A 20,856-nucleotide genomic window follows, 5' to 3' on the forward strand; every position below is an offset into this window, starting at 1 on the left:
GCAGCCTCGAGTTCGTTCCAGAGGGCAGAGAGCCGATTGAAACATGTTGTGATGGTCTGATTTCCTTGTTTCAGGTCGGATACGGCTTGGGTGAGCGAGAAAAGCTTGGCTCGATCAAGCTTGCCGTACATCTCGGATCGCCTCCCAAATCGCCTTCGAGTCTTCGGTTGGTGGAAGCCCGGCGGCCACCTCGGGAGCCAAACAGGTTGCCGATCCACGTCCGCACGAGTTGATTGCACCTGCGCCAATGCCGCTGTGAGCGTTCGTCGGTCGGGAAGAGTACGCTGCTGTCTATGAAGCCTTCTTTCTCCTTGGTCACCAGTGCCCGCCGAAGATCTCGAGCCCAGGTAGTGTAGTTTTCAGGTCCAGTAAGCTGCAAGGAAATGAGCCGTAGCTCGGGTCCGTCGCCCGGCGACGTGTAGAACGGGTCGCCGGGTTCCGGCCGACCGCCGCTGGCTGGAAAGATGAACGGCATATATCCGTGTCCCGCATTCGGGTAGCCGGGTCCTGTATTCGGGTAGGGATTCCCTCCCTGACCCGTCGAAGATCCTTCAGGTCTCAGTCCTGTGCCCGTCGAGCCTATTCCGGTGCTCGAGAACCCTTCTCCAGATGTTCCATATGGAACCCACGACTGAGCTGGTCCAATTCCCCACGGACCCTGAAAGGGAAACCACGGGGCTGATGGCCATTGAGTTGGGCCGGAAACATTGGCTGGAGCAAGTGTCGGGTTGGCAGTATGTTGAGCCGTCGAGTGGTCATCTTCAGATGGGTCGATTAAGACTGGATTCCTGCTTTGAGGTGAGTTTGGACTTTCCTCAACTGAGATTTCTCCTTGAGTATTCTTGGCCATGATGAATTCCTCTGCTTCTTTGTAGAAATTGATTTGTAAGAAAGGAACAGAGGCAATTCGGAGAATTTGGCGGAAGCTAGGTTGAAAAATATAGCTCTGATACCATGTCAGAAATAGAAGAATAGGCCAAGCACGAGAGAAGACTCAAGGTTTTCTTGTATTTCTGTAATTTACATTGTATGATGTTCTATTAATAATACATTAAATGTCTAACTAAAGAAAAAGAATATTCATCAAATCAAATCTAATCACAGATTGACATAATTAAATAATCACAATCTTCTGTAATCTTGGATTGATTGATTACAATCTTCAGCTTGATTTGTGCATATCTCCAACATCCATTTCTTCCCACAAGTAGTTTTCTCATACAGGTCCCGCCACTTACTATAAAAGATGGGATGTGCTTGAATATATTCTTCTTTGGCCATTTTTTCCTTTCTGGAGATTTATGTGATGCTGGACAGGTATGAGATCTTCTATGAAAGGTAATCTAGTATCCTAAAGTTGAGTCTATAACATCCTTTTATTTCAACTTATTAAAGGCATCCTTCTTCGTTACGGTTCAAATATGAAAATGAAACCAAATAAAAAATAAAAAGAACCTATTGAAACCTAAAACCGACCTTGAAACCTGTGACAGGGTAGGTTCCAGATTCTTGGTTTTGATGGGTAGGTTCTAGGTTCCAAAAAATGAGGAACCTGTACCCGAGGGTAGGTTACAGGTTCTAGACGGAACCAAATCGGAACTGGGAACTGCTCACCCCTAGTTCACTCGTCATTGCCCATCACCCATTCGCTGCCCATGAGACACCGGACAAGATGCCAAATGCCCATCGCCCGTCGCCTACCATTGATCGTTGGACCCGCCACTGGCCGCCGAACACCAACCGCCCATTGTCGACCGGCCACCCACCAATGGACGCTGGACTTCAGCAACCCATCACGGTCGTCGGCCACCAATCGTCGGCCGCCAGCCACCAATCATCAGCCACTCGCCATCAGCCATGTTGACCGCTGACCATCGGACACTCGTCGAACGCCGAACATCGCCAACCGACAACCCACCACTAGACGTCGGACTTTGGCCACCCATCACTAGTTGTTGGCTACCAAACACCTACTGCCGGTTATCAACTACTTGCCACCAAACACCAGCCGCCGACCGCTGAACACTCATTGCCGAACATCGGACGCCGACTGCCGAACCCTTGTCGTTGGACGCCCATCGCCGGATGCCGACCGTCACCGCCCTAGAAATAGAAATTTTATTATGTTATCAAACGATCTATTCCAAAAACAAAAACTTTGAATCGTTATCAAACGCGTTTTACTTAGAAACTCGTTTGAGGAATAGAAATTAATTTCTATTTCATAAATTTTATTATGCACGGCCTTAAACTAGACTTGGTCTTAGGATTAATTTTGCTTTGAACAAGAAAGATCCTAATGGTTCTATTCTTTGTCTTCGTTGTAACTATTTTCCACTAGGCTCAAAGACGAACTCAAAGACGAACTCATATACTAGTTCGATGTATGTAATCTATCTCCATCTCTATTCCCCTCTCCTCCTTACGATCCCATTAATTTCTTTATATCAATTTTCTATTTCTAATTTTTCCTCTTAAAATCCATCTCTAATAATTATCTTTAGATGCATAATTTATATATATTATAGATTTATAAATGTAGAAAAATATAAAGTACAAGCTTTATCTTATAAAAGGTAATAAATTATGTCAATGCCAATTAATTTTTAAATGATAATTCACATTGTGGATTAATAGGACAAGCAAGAGTAAAGTCAATAAGATTATTAAATTTCACCAAGGTTGATTTTAGGTGGTGGCTTTTTCTTCTTCTTTTTTTGTGGCAATGGTAAGGTGGTCATTTTGACAATATAAAATCTCATATCATGCATATAGACATTAAAAATCTGAGAATTCAATTGTATAATTTAAATAAGTTGAAGAACTACAAATGAGATTATTAATTAATTTAATATTATGAAAAATCTCAAGGTGGTTCACTTTGAAAACCCCAAATTATATATAAATTTATTCTCCGTCAGTATCCATATCAAATTGTTAATTTGAATGGTATGTGATAATAGACACTTGTACCAATTTAAGATTTTACTTTCCATTTATCATATGTTTATTAGTTTGCAACTTTTGTTGATATTAATTTAATTTAATGAAAATTAATGGAAGATAAATTTATGATAAATATATTAATTTAAGGTTTTTGATAATTTATCATAAATGTATTTTGAAATTTTTCGAGGTATTTAACCTTAAATTTTATTATCGCTTTCTTATCACGCACCACCGTCTAGAAGAGCTTTTCAGTTTCTCTTCATCTCTGAGAGCGTCTGTCTCTCCCTCCCGCCCTCGCCGTCGCGCTTCTGCTCAGCCTGTCGTCGCGTCGTCGCCTCCACTCGTCGCCGTTTAACTCCTGCCTTCGTCTCCGAAGCAGCTGCCATATTCATGCTGAGTGCCGAATTCTCCTCGCAACGGAAGGGAAAAACTGAGTGAACTGAAGCGAGGACGTTTCCAGCATGAGTGAGTGGGGAAAATGAGAGCGTCCTCATTGAACGGCAACAGTTCATGTCTTCTTCTTGGAAGCATCGTCCGTAGTTGCGATTCTCTTGCTTTAGGAAGCGTTTGGAGTCCTCTTAAGGCGCGAAACCCGACTAAAACGGCAGGGCTCTTGAGTTGCAAATCGATGTCGACGAATTCGCCGGTGGTGCGAGTGAAGGAAAAGATCGATTTGACAGAGAAGGAGAAGATGATCTTCGATAGGCTTCTCGCCACCGTTTGCCATTTCGATCTCTCTACCCGGCTGCGGGTGGCTGGTGGCTGGGTCCGTGATAAGGTTGGTGCATTTGGTAGTGCTGTTCGCTTCGATGTGCCTTTTAAGTTCTTTTGCAGTACCAATCGTGTAAAAGCATGTTGTTTTGTGTTTCTTCTGAGATATTTTACCCAATTACATGTTTAGTTATAATTAGTTCAAGTTCTTACTTTTCCCTTCCCATAAAACACAGTTTTTTCTTTGTTTGACTGGGGGTTCTTGTTTCTTTGGAGTGCAAATTGTAGAAAATGCCGTGCTTTTGTTATTACTTATGAAGTTTTGTTTCTAATCAGTAGGAACATCAACTAATCGAGGTCTTTATCGCTGTGGTTCCATTGTTTGTTAAAGTACTGGGATTGAGACTGCATTCTTTTGATTATTTAGTCATTGGGCGTTATTGTTGCCCCAATCATAAATAGATAAAGTGACAAGTGGGATAGGAACCTGATTCTCCACCGATGGAATATGACCAAAAACCACTTTGTGGGGAGGGGGGGCGTTGGGGTTTAACTCTATGACGATGCAAGTAACAAATCTTTAAGTTTAAGAATGCTAATGGTTGATTTGACAGTCTTTTTTTAATAGATTTAGTGTTACAAGTTACAACAGTAATGTGAACTTCATAATTTTGAAGGCTGTTTTGGGGAAAAATAGGCATCTGCTTGCTTTTCCGGCAATCGCCTCGGCAGTCAACACTATTAGCCAGTGAAGTAAGATGTTTTCCTAATCCACGTGAAATTTACCTAAATACAAAACAAAACCAAGAAGATGTACTCTTTTAACAAGTCTTATAATGGCCTATTTTCCATGATTACTCGCTGCTTTTGGTGGTTTATTACTCTCAGCCGCTGCCATCTTGAGCCAGTTGGGTGCCCTTACATGTCACGAAATATTAGTGACTGACATTTAGACAGGTGAATTACTTCTATGAAGTGTCAGGATTCCCTTGGCACCACATTTATGAGTTACTCTCTTGTGTATATGCACACATTCACATTATATACGCTATTGATTACTAAATTTGCATCCCCATACCATCATTATAACCTGTTATTGGGCAGTGATGCCCCTTTGCTACAACCCTCAATAAATAGGAACTTTCCCAACCTTCGACGAGGTGCCAGGGTAATTATTTGAGTAGAGAATGATCATATGTTCCTGGAAAGCCCCTAAGATGCTTTCAAACTGTTTTAAATGATTTATTGTCTTGTCATTTATAGCAAATTTTTTGCTCAGAATCATTTATCATGTTAAAGCTGGAATTGATTTGTAGAGAACGGGTACAATTATTGCACTTGAATCAATGTGAACAACATTGTGAAATTGGTGGATTTATTGTGTTAAACCTATTCTTTGAAGAAGATGATGAACAAACTCAAGTTTTCTCATCTTTACAGCTTCTAGGGAAAGAGTGTTATGATATCGATATTGCTCTTGATGACATGTTGGGTAGTACATTCGTTGATAAGGTTACCCAATATTTGGCATCGACAGGGGAAGAGGCACAAGGTCTGGCTGTTATCCCGAGGTACATTGAGCTCTGTGCTTGCCTTTTGCCTTTAAATATTAGCTTTTCATATTTTAATGTATGACTCTGTGATTTGACATGAATTTGATGTGAGTGTTGGTCATTGTTTATTCTGCACCAGAAGTTTGTAATGTGAGCAGTGGGTATTTGTTCATTGTGCACTCTGTCTTACAGAGTGATTTCTTCATCGCTGGAAAGGAAAGAAATGTTGTGTTCACTAGAGTATAAATTAAAGAGAAATAGGTCCACAATACTTAGTCAAATAACTAAGACCTTGGGATCAAGCAATGCCAGCTGAAAATTTAAAGGAAGAGGATTAGAAGAGTGTTTTGAAGGCTTAGAGATTGCTGTTTTGAAGATAAAAGACTCTTGATTCTTCATGATAAAACTGTTTCTTTTACTTCATGAAATTTGAAGTGCTAGACATTTTATAGACAGTGTATTCTATCTCTTGAAAGTGTTTGATATGTTAGGGTTGGCACGCAGGTGGTTTAGGTTGTGCAAGACCCTTTTGCCTTGCATCAATTTTCACTGGAAACAATCCATTTCTATCTGTGCGGTCGCACTGCTTTTCACAGACCTCAAAGCACAACCCAAAAACTATTAAATCAAATAAGTCAAAGAAGAGTTCCAATTGCCAATCTCGTGCGCATCTTACAAACTCTAAATTCTCCAAAGAAAGACTGTCATTAGAAGTTGATCACCTCATAATTTGTAAAGCAGTCTGCCAAGAGATAAAGTCACTCTTGGAGGGAATCTACACTTACAAATTGATATTAAGTGGCCCTCTTAAATATTTCACTTGGGGATTTGAAATATGGTTAAGTGTAGAACAAATGGTTCACTCTAAGTGGAATAAGGAGTGTTTGCAGGATGAAGACATCTTTCGAGAATACCCCTTTTCTGCTACATTTTTTGCCCCTTGATTTTTATTTTTTGGTCTCATTATCTGGTAAGGTCTATGGTCTTAGGAGCTCTGTAGAAGGGATTCTATTTTTCGTCTCCTATAATCTCTTAATTTGTTTTTGTATGTTAGTCATGAAATATGGTTTCGTTGGCATAGTTGAATTTGGAACTTCTTATTACCTGAATATTTTCTCATATCTTCTGATTGAATTAGGTTGTGGTATATTATTGCAGCAGATGCTGTCTCCATTCTAATTGGGTATCTGAAGACATTTTTACATAAATTTAGTTTTGCAGCAACCCAGACCAGTCAAAACATCTGGAAACAGCAAGGATGCGCCTCTATGATACATGGATAGATTTTGTGAACTTAAGGTCTGAAAAGTACAGTGAGAATAGCCGAATTCCCACCCAGATGGTATGCAGTAGTACAGCTGTTAATTCATCTCTTGTATATTTTCTTTCCACTTGTATCTTATTATCTTGTTTAGTCATGGCTAACTAAATGGTATCATTTCCAGTATATAGGAAAAATAGCTTTTAGTGCTTTCATGATTTTAAGGAAAGAAAGACAAGCAAACTAGGGAGGTATTATCAATAGGGCAAGGGCTTGCTCACTCCACAGTGATACTTGTACTGAAGGAGTGCAAGCCTACGAATGACTAGTACGTAGCTCATAATAACAGTAAAATGACTTGAATTCTGACAATCATACGTCTATTCTTGAACAGTCTTGATCGAGGAACTTTCTTCTAAATTATTTATCTTTCTTTTGCTAATTCACTTGAGAGACTTGTTGAACAGACAATAGTTTCATATAAGTGTCGAGTATATCATCATAAGATAAGAGGGCCTAAGAATCATCATGAAAGCTAAAAGGAATGAGCTCAAGGCCTTTTATATGTTGTGTCGATGGCCAGTCATTGTTGACATTAGCTTAGTGTTTTCTCTTAGATTGTCAATGCTTGGAGTAAACTTTTGTTTATTTATCGCTTTATCCTCTCTCTCTCTCTCTCTCCATGAACTGGTGCTTCCAATGTGATTGCGCTTTTGTTCAACTATTTTTGACCTGAAAATCATGCTAGTTTCTCTGTTGTTACTTTTGTGAATGGTCATTCAATTTGACTTCTCTTACAGGATTTTGGCACTGCAGAAGAGGATGCTTATAGAAGGGATTTAACTATAAACAGGTGTCTCTTCTGCTTTACGTAACTGATAAATTGCTTTTGGATCAAAATGTTAATTGCATCAAATTTTGTTTATCGCAAAACAATTTTTTTGCTTAGTTTTAGATGGTATTTAATCTAACACCTGTTGTTTAAATCCATTTTGAACGTATCATCATTCTATTACTCTATAGTTGGCACATAACAAACATTCTATTACTCTATCCAACCTTATTTCTGGTTATTGAGGTGATTGAAATGGTTGTCGATTGTAGCAGATAGTGGACATGGTCTGCTCTTCGGTGAAGTATATGTAGTTCCAAATTTACTGCCCGTTTATCATTTAATGCCAATTAACTAGATGACAATTAAAGAGGAATGGCTGGTCATTTTGGTTTTCTGGTCAGCTGGGAAGAGTCATGGAATGTGCAGTCTTTCATATCTTTATTCAGATATCTCCTTTTTATAGCTTATAAAGTGGTTTAGCACCACTTGCCGTTCATCAAATTGGGAAATTTGTATGTTAATGAAATTGGATTCTGAAGACTATAATCCTCTTTCCGTTTTAGACATGACTGGACATCCAGATAGTTGTTGCTTCTTCATATGTTTAAGAAACGAAGTTTGTTTACTTTATTCTGGTTCTGTACTTCAAACAGCATGGCTTCTCTTATTCATACCATTACGCTCTATATTGTTCCAGTTGTTTGATGACCTAAATTTTTATCTGACAGTATGTTTTACAATATCAACACCAGCTCAGTTGAAGATTTAACTGGGAGAGGTTAGACTAGATTTTTTTACTTGGCTTTCTTTTCAATGAGAACTTTTTGGGGGATTAAACTATGTTAAAAATTCTTCTACTTTTCGAATTTTTGTTCACTGTACAGGAATTGACGATCTTAGATCAGGAAAAATCGTGACACCTCTAGCCCCAAAGGAAACGTTTCTGGATGATCCTCTGCGAGTTCTTCGTGCTGTTCGCTTTGGTGCTGTTTTATTCAAATATTGTTAAGCTTTTGTTTCTTGCGTTTATTTAGTTCTGGATATTCTTATTCAGTGTGCCTGAGACTATTTATCATGCGACCTTTGTCAATTCCATAGCTTGTTGCCTTTGGAGTAGTTGCATGAAATTAACTGCTGCATGTCACTGTCTGAGTACACATGCATACACCTAATGCAGTCTTCCTTCTATTCACATCCTTTTTTTACGTATAAATGGATGTATTATGTGTGTAAACATGTGACTGCATAAGTAGGGAAAAGGTTCTAATCAAGGAAGTAATGACTGCATGAAATACATATCTACAATAGAGTGTGCTAGAACCATGAGCCTACCGTTTGTACTTTATTTATGATTCTTTTCTTTCAAAGTCTCTTGGATCCTCTTGCATCCCCACAATCCCTGAATTGAGAGAGCTTAATGCCTTATTCTTAGACGAGCTTCATAAACCTTGCTTTTTTGCAGCTCATCTTACAAAGAAGCTTTCTTTTTTTCATTCTTTTGCCATGCAATGCAGATGCTAAATTTCTTCGATTGTGTACAAGAGTTTTGCAAGATTAAAAAGGAGCTTTCTGCTACTTTATCTATGGTCTAGTCATCTTTGTGCCTCCATGTTCATCGTCTTGTGTTCATTTCAGGTGCAAGGTTCAGTTTTACATTGAATGAAGAGCTGAAGAGAGCTGCTGCATCCAATGATGTCAAAGATGCACTTGCAGCTAAAATCAGTAGAGAGCGCATTGGAACAGAAGTATGTGTCTAGAACATTCCTCTATTGGCTGCTTTATCTCAATAAATGTTTTTTGGTGGGAGTTCTTCTTGTACATGTGTTATTTATCTTTTCTCTCAACTTCTCTGTATGATTTATATCTCCTGTTTGTTGTTACTTATCATTGATGAGATGGGATCAATGTTTTTCCCTTTCTTTGGTATGGCAGGTTGATCTGATGGTATCGGGCAATGAACCAGTTAAAGCTATCGCTTACATCTATGAGTTGCAATTATTTTGGGTTGTCTTCAGTCTACCTCATGAACATGAACTGACATTGCCACAAGAGTGCGATAGGTTGGTTTTGTGGATTGTTTCTTATGATCATCTAGCTAGACATGATTGATATCTACATATTTGATGCACTGTTAATAATAACTGAGCATTCAGCAACATTAGCCTAGGATATTGGCTGTGGCAATCTAATTTATTCCACTTATGTGAATTGTATCTAGTCTTTAGTTATTAGGAAGAAGAAAATGAGATTTGTGCTTATGAATGTATTGGGGAATATGTTACAATTTTGACAAAACTGGTTTGGGAAGAAGGAGAAACAGTGGAAACTTTTTGTGACCAGAAAAAATAATAAATATTACTGCAACTTATAGAGGGTCTGATGCTTTTCCATGTGAAAGATGACTGTTTTATCTTCATCCTTCTTTTGGCCCCAAGAGACTGGTGAGTGTACACAATTCCTATTTTTTTATGGTGGCATCTTCAAAAGCTTCTATGTCCTAAAATCTACCCAACGGGGTCTAGAGACTAGAGCCTTGTTATTTTCTATAGGACGAACAATTCAAGTGCAATAATGTCTCTTTTGATGTAAGTATAGAAACATTATTAAGAGAAGAAGGCAAGCTACTGAAGCAAACTAAATATACTGTTAAAAGGAAAGACAAATTGATGACATTGAGATAAGGAAGCAAGCTAAAACGATATGAATTAAATCCAAAAGGGTCATGTGAAAAGCATCAAGAAAGGCTAACGTTCAAAGTGCTATTCACCTCCTAGAACTCTTCTTGGTTTAGTTGACAATATCTTTCAAGTTGTTCGGAGGCATTGTAGTCTCTCCACTTTTCTCATGTTTCTTTCCATGATAATTTCAATTAAGGTTGTTCTGTCCCTTTTCTAAGTTGAGTTAGCAATTTCATTTCTGCACAAATTTCCCTGAGCTTCTACTGCTTTTTGTCTTTGACTGTAGAAATTTGTAGTTTCTTTATTCTCATTGTTGTGTCAGTGCATTGTTGCTTACAGAATGCATCTGTTGGTATGTTTCTAGGCTTTGCTTGGCTTATATGGATGCTGCATGGAGCCTTCAGCAGCTAATTGGATCGTCGTCTCTTACTGTGCGTGATGATCCTTGAATTTATGCTATTTCATGTTGGTTCATGCTTGATTTTTGTGTTTTTCATCCAAAAATTTATATGCAGTTAAGTGACTTTATGGTATTTAAACTACTCTTTGGCTTATAGATTCATGATGGGACGCTTGCTTTTGGTTTCCCAGTGACTGATGAAATAAGCTATTCATGAAACACTCTATGCTTAATCTTTAGGAGAGTTGTGTGATTTTCATTATATTTTGGATGGAAGATGTCATAATATGGCTTTAGAAGTTTTGACTTGATAAGGATCTATTTGAAGCATTTGCTTGCTTGATTATCATAATGATCTTTTACTTTAGCAAAAATAGGCAACTTACGGAGTGGTGATTCGAAATTGGCTATATTTGTTAGCAGGAGATTAGTTTACTAATTTTAATTAGCTCCATTCATCCTGTCTGAACCAAATTAAATTTTCAGAATTTATTATTTGCTCAATTATTTTGCTTCCTTGTAGTTCTCATTTATTTCTTTCTGAACCTGCGCTTGATTGACTATTGCATTATGTTGTGGGTTTACTGCAATCAATGTTTCTTTGAGAAAAGAAAATTGTAGAAACATGCAAAGAATTATTTTAGGCATGCTGATCTCCTTCTGCATGCCCTAGCTGCTTGAATCTTATAAGTTCTGTCCTGTATTATAATACGATTACGCTATTATATATGGCCACATTTCTCTTGTTTAGATTCTGTTACTTCTTTCCAGCGATGGGCATTCTCATCGTGATTGGTTGACTAGATTTGTTCTTTTTTTCATGGTCTAGTTGATATAGTTAAGTTCTTGTCTTATGCTTAAGGAAACCGTGTACTTTCTGTAGTCATTGCTTATGCTACCTATTGTTGCATATTCTTCTTGAACTTTCCTTGGAGTAATATGCTTTTGATTACTCAATATGTATACCTATTTCAGGATGAACAAAGAAGATTGTCCTTGTATGCAGCTCTGTTTTTCCCATTCAGAACTATCACATACAAAGATAACAAAGGAAAGAAGGTACCTTCGTCTTTCCTTTCTTCAATTTGCATGTGCACATCTCTTTTAATTGGATTAATGGATCTTCTCCTTTTACCTAAGAGCTTCAGCTTTTGGATTGGTCTTAAATTGGGAACATAAAGTTATCCCAGTTTTCAGATATTGTTCCCTTTCTATTGCAATCACAGTTATTAATGTCTTTTTGCAGATTCCAATTGTCAACTACATTTTTCGGAACTCTCTCAAGCGAAAGGCTAGCGATGCTGAGACAGTTAGTTCATAGACACCCGGCGAATTTTGTACTTGATAAGCTGTTTATCTTTTTTGCAGCTGTGAATAAATAGTAGTTGAAGTCTTTCTCCTTTTAAGGTCGTCAGTGTACACTCTGCTGTGGCGAGACTGCTTAGCTTGATTCCTTTTCTTGAATCAAATGGTGATGGAAAGCTGAATGAAGATGGTATGGGCACTGAACTTGTTGATATACCTGCTTCGTCAAAGCTGCGGGTATTAACAGGTAAGAATATGTAAGAGCAGTTTTTCTCTGGTTACTTTGAAATTTTTTTGGTCTGCTATCTTTTCACTCAATGAAAGAACAAGAGTAATGAACTAAAGCCATGGGGATTCTTGATCTGAAATTTCTTTAAGTGAAAGCACAAGATATGCAGGGCAGTTATTAATTGACTTATACAGTATTTCCTAGGCATCACCAATCGAAATGATGATATGCACAGTGTTTCATCATGTATTATTTGAAATTCTGTAATGAAAGGGGGAAAGTTCCAGTTGAGGGTAATGGGGAATCATGGATATGTCCTTGGAAATGAGAAGTGCAACGGTATTTGGGAATTGGAATCCTCATCTGTATGTAAAATCTTGGCTGAGATCATCACATTCACATCAAAACTGAAATCGTATTTTGTATATCAATATCTTTATACTGTTCTACCAATAGTTACGCTGTATCTATTGTGAACCCATTGTGCTTATGACATCCAATTGGACCTAGGCTTCCTTACCTTTTCGGTTTTTTCTTTTTTCTTTGCCTTTTTAACCTCAAGATTGTTACTAGACTGTTACCTCCTAGTATGAGTGAACCACATGGATTGTCCACAGAAAAGGTCAAGCATGTTACTTTTGGTGTTGAAGTAGTTTAAGAGGACCGTATCTACTTGGTTCACCTTCTTTTTGGTTTGTCATATTTTGTCAATCTGTGCATTATTTTTTAGCATCATTTTATGGAATACTTATGCAATATGGTTTCTCGTCTATGTAGGATTTCTCCTGCGAGAAGTAAAGGATTTCTGGCGAGTAGCATTATTGATTTCTGTGCTGGCTTATCCCTCTCCTATTGGCTGCTCTGAAGATGCCATGTTAAAGCACAATGAATTAGACAAGAGAAAAGAGGTGTTCCAGGCGGTTGAGAATGCTATTCTCAAATTAGGTATGTCTAGAGGTCCTTTGCTTCCTTTGTCTTACAAAAGTTAATCCATGCGTTGTGGATTGCTCAAGGATTTATGCTCTGACTCCTCCCTGTACATTGGTACTTATGAGAAAAGACACTCAGTGAATTTGAGTTTGCATGTGTACTTTCTGTATGAATTCAACTTTAAAGAGTTTCTGTGGAATCTTTTGGAAGTGTAGTTTGGGATTTGTTTTGAGCATTGTTCCGATATAAACTCCATTTGCATGATATGCAGGCCTAGAAAAAATATGGGAAGTGAAGCCTTTAGTCACTGGAAAGGACATTATGAATATTCTCCAGCTCAAATATGGAGGTCCATTGGTTAAAGAATGGGTAAGCGATACTTTTCCGCACCAATCTACTGAACTATGAAATTGAAGCTGACTTGTTATTTCTTTTTCAGCAACAAAAGCTACTTGCATGGCAGCTGGCAAACCCGGCCGGAACTGCAGATGAGTGCCTTGAATGGATGAGGCAAACTCATTCGAAGCGAATAAAAATGGAGTGAATTGAGGGAAAGGTCTGTGCAAGCTATGGCATTTTTTTGTAGTTCAAACATGTTTCGCAAGGTCTAGAACTCATCAGGGTTTGTCCTGAAATGCGTGGAAACTTTACAGCATACGACATCAGAAGACTAGTTTCGAAATTACGTTGATGACTGGCCGGTTTAGGATGTAAATTCAAAGGCTGTTGGTGGAATTGGCTACATTGAAATTTTGACTACCAATATCCGGTTTTACAGGAGAAAGATTGTGCGTCTGTTATGGTTAGACCCATCATCTTTAGTTAATACCAAAGAGCACACCGTCTCCTCCTGCGCGAGCATGGATTTTGTGGAACACGAAAAATTATGCATGCATAACTGCATTGTATGAGCAGTGGTGAAATTGAAAATGGCAGAACAAAATGATTGCGTAATGGCTTTTAGCTTCTTGTTATTCTGACGACCGTCCATCTGGGTCTTCTGCTTTGATCAAATAATTTACACGATCCATTCCCTTGTGCTTAATAATATCGGAAAGTAAATTTTCTAGCATATGCACATCTCCAGTGTGCAGCTTATGTGGTTCGCTCCATACTAATTCGTAGTTTCTGAAGACCGATGGTGGAGATCTGAGAACTACTATGATACAAGATGTCAGCCTTACGTGCTGATGATCAGGTCGGCTATACGTGTTTGCAGGTTGCGTTTGTATCGATTATAAGGGCATATTGAGAATTATTTTATAAATCGTGTTTAATTTGACCGCGTATAGGTCATAACAACACTTGATGGTTAATTGATTATATAAAACTAATTTTGGAAGTCACGGGTTATCACAAACATGATGTGTAATTAGTATCTTGTAGGTCAAGATGAAATTGAACCAACACAGTAAACCTCATTCCAAGTATGCTAACTTTTCGTACGTGTTTGAGTAATGTTATTGTGTCAATATGAGAAATTGCCACCATTTCTCGTGTCAACACTTGCAGCTGGTTTTTGGCACTTTTTAAGGGGGGTGGTTTGGGTTTGGTTGTGATCTATTGACCAAAGTCAACCTCAATTGACCGGAAAGATGATTTATCAGTGTCAGGAAACAAGCCGGCAACCAATCCACGCTAACATTTATCAATTATAGCTTTGTGTCCTCAAACATCTGCCGATCTCTAGAAAATGTTCACACTGCTACAACTGATGCATTTAACAATATACTGAATTTACTGCACCTTCGATAGTTTACAAAAATATACTAAACATTTACCATCGTCAATTTTCACAGGTAATTGTCATATGTAGTACAGGAAGGGTAATTGTCATATGTAGTACAGGAAGTAGTACAGCTACCGTATTGCAAACGATTCCAACTTAAAGTAGTGCCATCACTATAGAAACATTTGCTAACATACTCAAATCTGCTAGAAGTACTAAACTTGCTTCAATAGCATCAAGAAGTCGGTGTTTTCTGGGGGCTGAGCACGCCTTGAATGGTACCAAACATTAGACTCTCCTGACTTTCACAGTGCGGGTATTGCAACCAAAAAAAATGGAAGAAGAAAGAAGCAGAGAAGCACCAGATGGGTAATTTCGTAGATCTGTGAGTATTGCTTCACAAGACAAAATCAGGAAAAAAAAAAAAAGACAACAAAAAAAAGGCAGTGAGATTCATGAACAAAGCAAAGAAGGTTATCAGGGCGGAAAAAAGCTCAGTGCTGATTTAATATTAAGTGCATCTCTCTGAGTAGAAGACTCCAGTAGGTTATAAGACCTGTGAAATTAGCAGTTATTCTATACAGAAAGAGACTAGAAAACTAAATCTGCACAGCCATCACACGCACACACTTCGTATCAAAATTCAACGAGTGGACCATGTCAGTCACTTCCAACAGATAACAAAAACTCAAAACTCATGGTACAATTTACAATGGGAAGGAAGCTGGTGACATTCAGGTTCAAACCCAATCAAGACATGTCCTGATGTTTTAACTGGATCCAGTAAAATTTAGCAATACCGTTGCGTTATTGCTAGAGACTTGTAGACTGGATTGGATAGCAAGCAGCAAAGGCAATCTGTCATGAACCAAATATCAATCAACACCCTGGAAGGGACTGAGCAGAAACAAAAGGTGAAATACTTGCAGCTGATTCACTGTGGTGTAACGGGTGATGCTGGTGACTAGAACTGATGAAATTTGCGGAGGCATTGCTCGGGCTTGGAATGTAATGTGAGATGTATCTTGAATTGACAGGTGATATAGAGGGATAACCCATCGAGTGGGGAGAAACCAAGTACGATCCTTGAGACCGGTAAGACGATGCATTCCTGAGGTCAGCTGAGCTACGGCTAATGCTCAGAGGAGGAGATTGTCTATAGGACCTAAAAGACTGCTGCATGTAAGTGCTCGAGAAAGATGGAGTACGAGATGCGGATGGAGGACGTGATGCTCTGGCTATTTGGATGGCTGATGATGATGCCACTGATGATCTAGCAGAAGACAAAGCAGAGGAGGAAGCCACAGACACAGGGCTCGATGAAAGCAATGGTGTACTCTCAGATGCTGGGGGTTCACCTGTGCAAGTTCTTGCATCACGCTTGCAAACTGGGCAGAAAGTTCTCCACGATGTAAGCCATGAGTCGACACATAATGCATGAAACTCTGTCCACAGTTGAAGATACCATATAAGATTGTGAGTGAATAGCAGCTCAATCTAAACAAAGATAGGCCTGAAAAAGACAGCTTAAATTGATATGAAGTTATTGAGCAGCAATGCACCATCTGCAGACAATGAGAATACTACCAAATAGAAACTCCCTAAGTTCTATGAGTACCGTGCAGAGACGGGAAACTGAGAATGAGAATCGTACAAAGGAAAAGTTTTGTATGCCACTCGTGTGATTTAAACAAATTGCTGTTGAAACATACGCAATCGGACTCCCAACCACACTAGCCTAACCACACTAGAAATGGAGCCTACACTATAGCCCGATGAAAAGACACCTCATCCACATTCTCTCTTTGCTATGATTAACCAAGTTGACCACCTTTTAGGGTCCTTTGCCATGACTAGCACACTGGAGGAAGAGACAGGCTATATCTTTTTCTGCACATTCCGGCAGAGCCATCCATTACTAATGACTAAGCTTTACACAGCAAAAATTTTCACGACTGACAACCAAAGAGTTACTATGTCAAACTTGAAATTGAAAGTGCTTCTGATGCTTGCTAGAGAACTAAGATAATTCCCAATGATCAGCTGACATAAAACTCGATTGACTATCGTATTGGCAAGGAAACCCTTACTGTGACAACACGGCAAAATCCTGAGCTTCTCCCCAACATTGTAGTCTTCAAGGCATATGGCACATGTCCTTGATGTGCAGTTATCCTCTAAAACAGCAGTAAATATGAGACTTGGCATTGCTTTAACCAAACGACTGCTCATTCCATGGAACTCCCTAACACGTGGAGCTCGAGGCCTTTCTCGTCTTATGCGATGCCTACGGACAAAGAAGCATGTGGCAAGAACTGCTGACATGGCAAGCAGGGAAATAAAAGAAATAGCCATGATTGACCAAGCTGAGTCTTCAAAGCTTGGGATTATCCACAGCTCCACATTAGTTGAACCAGCATAATTTTGAAGTAATTCCCCCGAAACTTTAGAAACGAACACAGCATGGATCTTTATCCCAGCTGAATGTCCAGCCACTGCACGTAGCAGGCCACCTTACATTAGAATGTACCTCGATAGTGAGCCATATTCAACACTAGAAAAAACAAAGGAACGTGAATATTTGATAGCATCACAGCAAACTTTGGTGAAAATAGAACACAAGGCATACAACACAGACAAGAATCACTCTGGCAAAGGTGCAAATGGCATCAAATTAATTGTCACGATTTAACAACATTTTTAATATCCAAATAAATTATCCACATGACTTCAGACCTCGACTGACGCTGCTGTTGATGCTAGGCATGGTTCACATGGAAGTACTAAATCCCCCAAATCAGCTCTATAGAAAGGATAACAAGCCAAATAACCCAACACATCAACCAATCATTTTTATCCAAGTATTTTCCAACCAGGCTAGGTGAACTTTGCTAGGTGCCCTAGCATAGAAACAACACGCCATATTCACCAACACAACCTAAAAACCTAAAAGAGTTGCTTGAGGGTTTAGAATCTTTGGTTGCATCTGTCATGTACTCTTTTATACAGCCTTGGACATCTTGCTTTGACTTCTCATAATCTTTCAATGTTTTCCTTTATTTTTTGCCTTTTCTTTCCTTCTTTCTTTCCTTGTGCATATCTGATGTACTCATATTTCTTATTCTAATAACATCCCCTAGCACCCGTCAAAGAACCCAAAAAAAGAAAAAACAGTGCAAGACAGCTTTCCTCCAAGTATACGATGCACCAACATTAGCAAGCAGCAGGAAGTTAAGAAGTCGCATCCTGAGTGATGTCTCAACTTAAGTTTTCTAATGGGAGAAAATTGTGATATCTACAATTATCAGTTTCCTGTAGGAGTAATATAAATCTATGCGTATCAAGCTAAACCAAACAAACTCTATTTGGGCAAATTCAGATGGTTGTGATCAGGTATATTTCTCACTTACATGATTATTATACCATTATCACTAGTTATCCCTCCATCTCAATCAAGCTGACCCATGGCTCTACAAGTGAAGACAAAATGAAAGGGCATGAAATCCTACTTCCTCTTCTCAATTTTCAACAGTTCTTTTCTTTTTCTTTTTTTAATCCCAGGACCCTGTTGGGTTTAGACTGAGTCCTTATAGAATCTCTGGCTAGGATCAATCTTATTGCACTCATTCTAAGCAAGTCCAGAACCAATTCCGCATGATTTCAACCCTACTCAAGTTGCTTTAGATGTCTGGCATCATTCCAGTTTGCACTGGAACACTAAATTTCCCAAATCAGCAGTACCGAAAGTATAATAAACAGAACTCAACAACACCTCAGCCAATCTCTTTTGTCCAATTAGTTTCCAACTAAACTACAAGCCTTAAGCACCAACACTGCCTACAAATCAGCGTAAGACAACTTCTCTCCAAGCATGTGACTAGCCACATCAACTAGCAGGAACCCTCAGATTAAGATAAAGTCATCTTAAGTTTTTTTGGGCCAGGAGTCATCTCTACTTCAGTAAAAGGAATGTCTGTTACTCCTAAACCATACTTGCGTAAACAACTCCTGGTACATCACTTACCACTTTAGCCTAGTGGAAAGGCTATCTTATTCTCTATCCCGGCCCCACATTTATCATGTTCTTCTAGGAGTAATAAAGGTTTTACAAGTATTAAAGTTATAATTTACAAAACCAAAGAAAGTCTATTATGTAGATCTCATTATAACAGATAATATTTCTCATTTACATGATAAAATGATTGACAGCTTGGGATACATAGTAAAATAGTGCAATGCTACCTGCCTAGCAACTTGGCACAATTATCTTCAAATTAACAATTAGTCATCCATCGATCACCAATAACAGTTGGCCCAAGGAGCTACAAGTAGGCAGAAAATGAAAGGGTGTGAAATCCCCTTTCCTATTCCAGATTCTGAAGAGGTTGTGTTATTTCAGGATCCATATTGGGTTCAAGCTCAGTCATATATGAACTACCTCTGGCTAGGAAGCTGGAGGAAGTTCATGCAACTGACCAAGTAACCACGTCAGGAACACATCTTTCTCTCAGAAAGTTGAGATTGAACCTGACCAAGCAAACTACTTGAGTCTCCGAAAAAAGACATCTATGCAGGAGCAAAATTTCTAGGGTTCTTGTTATTTAAAGTACGAAAGAGGAGTCATTCAACGGTCAAGAAATAAAAAATCAAAACCATAGTGAAAGCTGCTTGACATCCCTAAGTATCTAACTTGCAGTCACAGGTCTCTAGAAAGCATCATAAAAGCAGAGTGATAAACGATTAAGAATTATCCAGCAACTATATAATTTTTCTTTCCAGCTTAAGTGTATTAATCCAGTAGCAAGCTAATAAAATCAATCAGCATAGAAAAGGTCACTACTTGGCACCAAGTTGCCATCAGCTTCGTTGTCATAGACAATAGCCGCTTTGAATCCAGCCTTTTGAGCTCTCCTAACTTTCTCTTCGAAACTACATCCTCCTCCCCTAACAATTAGGGCGAAAGGGGAGCTAGCATTCGGCAACCGGTTGGCCTCATTCACCAATTGAGAGCACGCATCGATCGGGTCCGCAAGATACAGCACGCCGCAAACCCCAGAACCCTTAATCGGCGGAGCTAAGATGACCAAGAAGGGCCAAAAAAAAAACAAAATTGTCAATCAAAGGGGACCAAAAAACAAAAATTTATAAGCTCACCTAAACCCAAGTAGTAAAACAGTTAGTATCACAACAAAGCACATACTTTTTGCAATATCACGAATGAAAAAAAGACTCTTTCCGCCGGGACAGTCGCCGAGAAGAAACAGAGACAACCGAGAGTCCTCTAGCGCTAAACAAAGGACTAAACCAAACGCAACGCCCGCACCCCGCTACGAATTCCTCGCCTTTCCTTGGCGACCAAAACCCCGCCGAACTAGAGAAGAGCGGGAACTCACCGAATTCAGCCTCGACGGCGGCGAAGGAGAGGGTGACGTTGCTGCCGATCAGGACGACGCTCGCCGACGCCGTGCGGCCAACCCCGAGCAAGGCGAGCCACAGGAGCGCGCGCAGCACACTAGCACGACCCCAGGCATCCATGGCTTATCATCAAATCGAGGACCCCCAAAAGGGGAGCGAAAATCCGGAGCTTGCAGAAACCCTAATTTTCCCAGGAGAGGATTCAGGCGGAGCGGATGGGGAGTGGGATGATCACATCAGCTGCCATGGGATTGCGAGCTCGCAGAGAAAAAAGGGGGAATAATTAGATCTAATTTTTGATTCTATTTCTGTCTCTCTCTCTCTCTCTCTCTCTCTAATTGCTTCCTATTTGGAAAATAAATTCTTAATTTATTCATGAGATTGAAGACAGGAGCGTCATTTCTCATGGCACGGAAAGGGAAAGAAATAATGCCTTCTTTAAATAATAAAAAAATGCGGAAATGGGGATTTTATCTCTTACTTTTTCGGGCATGACAATGCTGTTTCTTTACGGGGATAAAGTAAAAATATTTTGATAAGCTCGTACCATCTAGAGAATGCTTTAGCAGCAATTAATGAGGAGGTGCTTTTTTTTTTTTTTTTTGGCTCTTCCCCAATCCGTACCATCCGTCCCAGCCTCCCTGAAAATTATACATATGTATGTATATGCATATAATGATAACCAACGTAATTCGTGATAAATTCGGAAATCATAACCGACAACACGAGTATAAGGTGACGCTGTGATTACTAGACAAGAAGGATTAATATTTACGCAATCGAATTTTCGATACGTTTCGAGTAATCCAACCCACGTCTTTTTCATAGATATGAAAGGATACTTGAAGGGTCGTTTAAATA

At 39.2% G+C, this 20,856-nt stretch overlaps 2 protein-coding genes across 6 annotated transcripts; one reads left to right on the forward strand and one right to left on the reverse strand.

Moving 5' to 3' along the window:
- Positions 1-3,185: 3,185 nt before the first annotated feature.
- Positions 3,186-13,803, forward strand: LOC104449512 (tRNA nucleotidyltransferase cca2). 3 transcript variants are annotated; one of them, XM_018875984.2, is made up of 16 exons: positions 3,186-3,414; positions 3,510-3,727; positions 5,101-5,231; positions 6,435-6,555; positions 7,275-7,327; positions 8,038-8,087; positions 8,194-8,292; positions 8,945-9,054; positions 9,242-9,369; positions 10,352-10,418; positions 11,363-11,446; positions 11,634-11,696; positions 11,795-11,939; positions 12,699-12,866; positions 13,123-13,220; positions 13,291-13,803. In XM_018875984.2, exons 1-16 carry the CDS (start codon positions 3,411-3,413, stop codon positions 13,393-13,395), a joined length of 1,644 nt encoding a protein of 547 aa, XP_018731529.2. In that variant the 5' UTR covers positions 3,186-3,410; the 3' UTR covers positions 13,396-13,803. The 3 variants fall into 3 exon arrangements, with proteins under 3 accessions (XP_018731529.2, XP_010061989.2, XP_010061990.2); XM_010063687.3 differs by having other exon boundaries at positions 3,186-3,727; XM_010063688.3 differs by lacking the exon at positions 5,101-5,231 and having other exon boundaries at positions 3,186-3,727; positions 6,427-6,555.
- A 1,253-nt stretch (positions 13,804-15,056) lies between these two features.
- Positions 15,057-20,340, reverse strand: LOC104449514 (receptor homology region, transmembrane domain- and RING domain-containing protein 2). 3 transcript variants are annotated; one of them, XM_010063689.3, is made up of 4 exons: positions 19,974-20,340; positions 19,421-19,654; positions 16,671-17,093; positions 15,057-16,025 (listed from the first exon to the last, which is right to left on the reverse strand). In XM_010063689.3, exons 1-4 carry the CDS (start codon positions 20,113-20,115, stop codon positions 15,460-15,462), a joined length of 1,365 nt encoding a protein of 454 aa, XP_010061991.1. In that variant the 5' UTR covers positions 20,116-20,340; the 3' UTR covers positions 15,057-15,459. The 3 variants fall into 3 exon arrangements, with proteins under 3 accessions (XP_010061991.1, XP_010061992.1, XP_010061993.1); XM_010063690.3 differs by having other exon boundaries at positions 16,671-17,075; positions 19,974-20,338; XM_010063691.3 differs by lacking the exon at positions 19,421-19,654 and having other exon boundaries at positions 16,671-17,075; positions 19,974-20,339.
- Between the last annotated feature and the right edge of the window lie 516 nt (positions 20,341-20,856).

The sequence above is a fragment of the Eucalyptus grandis genome, chromosome 6 (assembly GCF_016545825.1).
Source record: "Eucalyptus grandis isolate ANBG69807.140 chromosome 6, ASM1654582v1, whole genome shotgun sequence".
Lineage (NCBI taxonomy): Eukaryota > Viridiplantae > Streptophyta > Magnoliopsida > Myrtales > Myrtaceae > Eucalyptus > Eucalyptus grandis.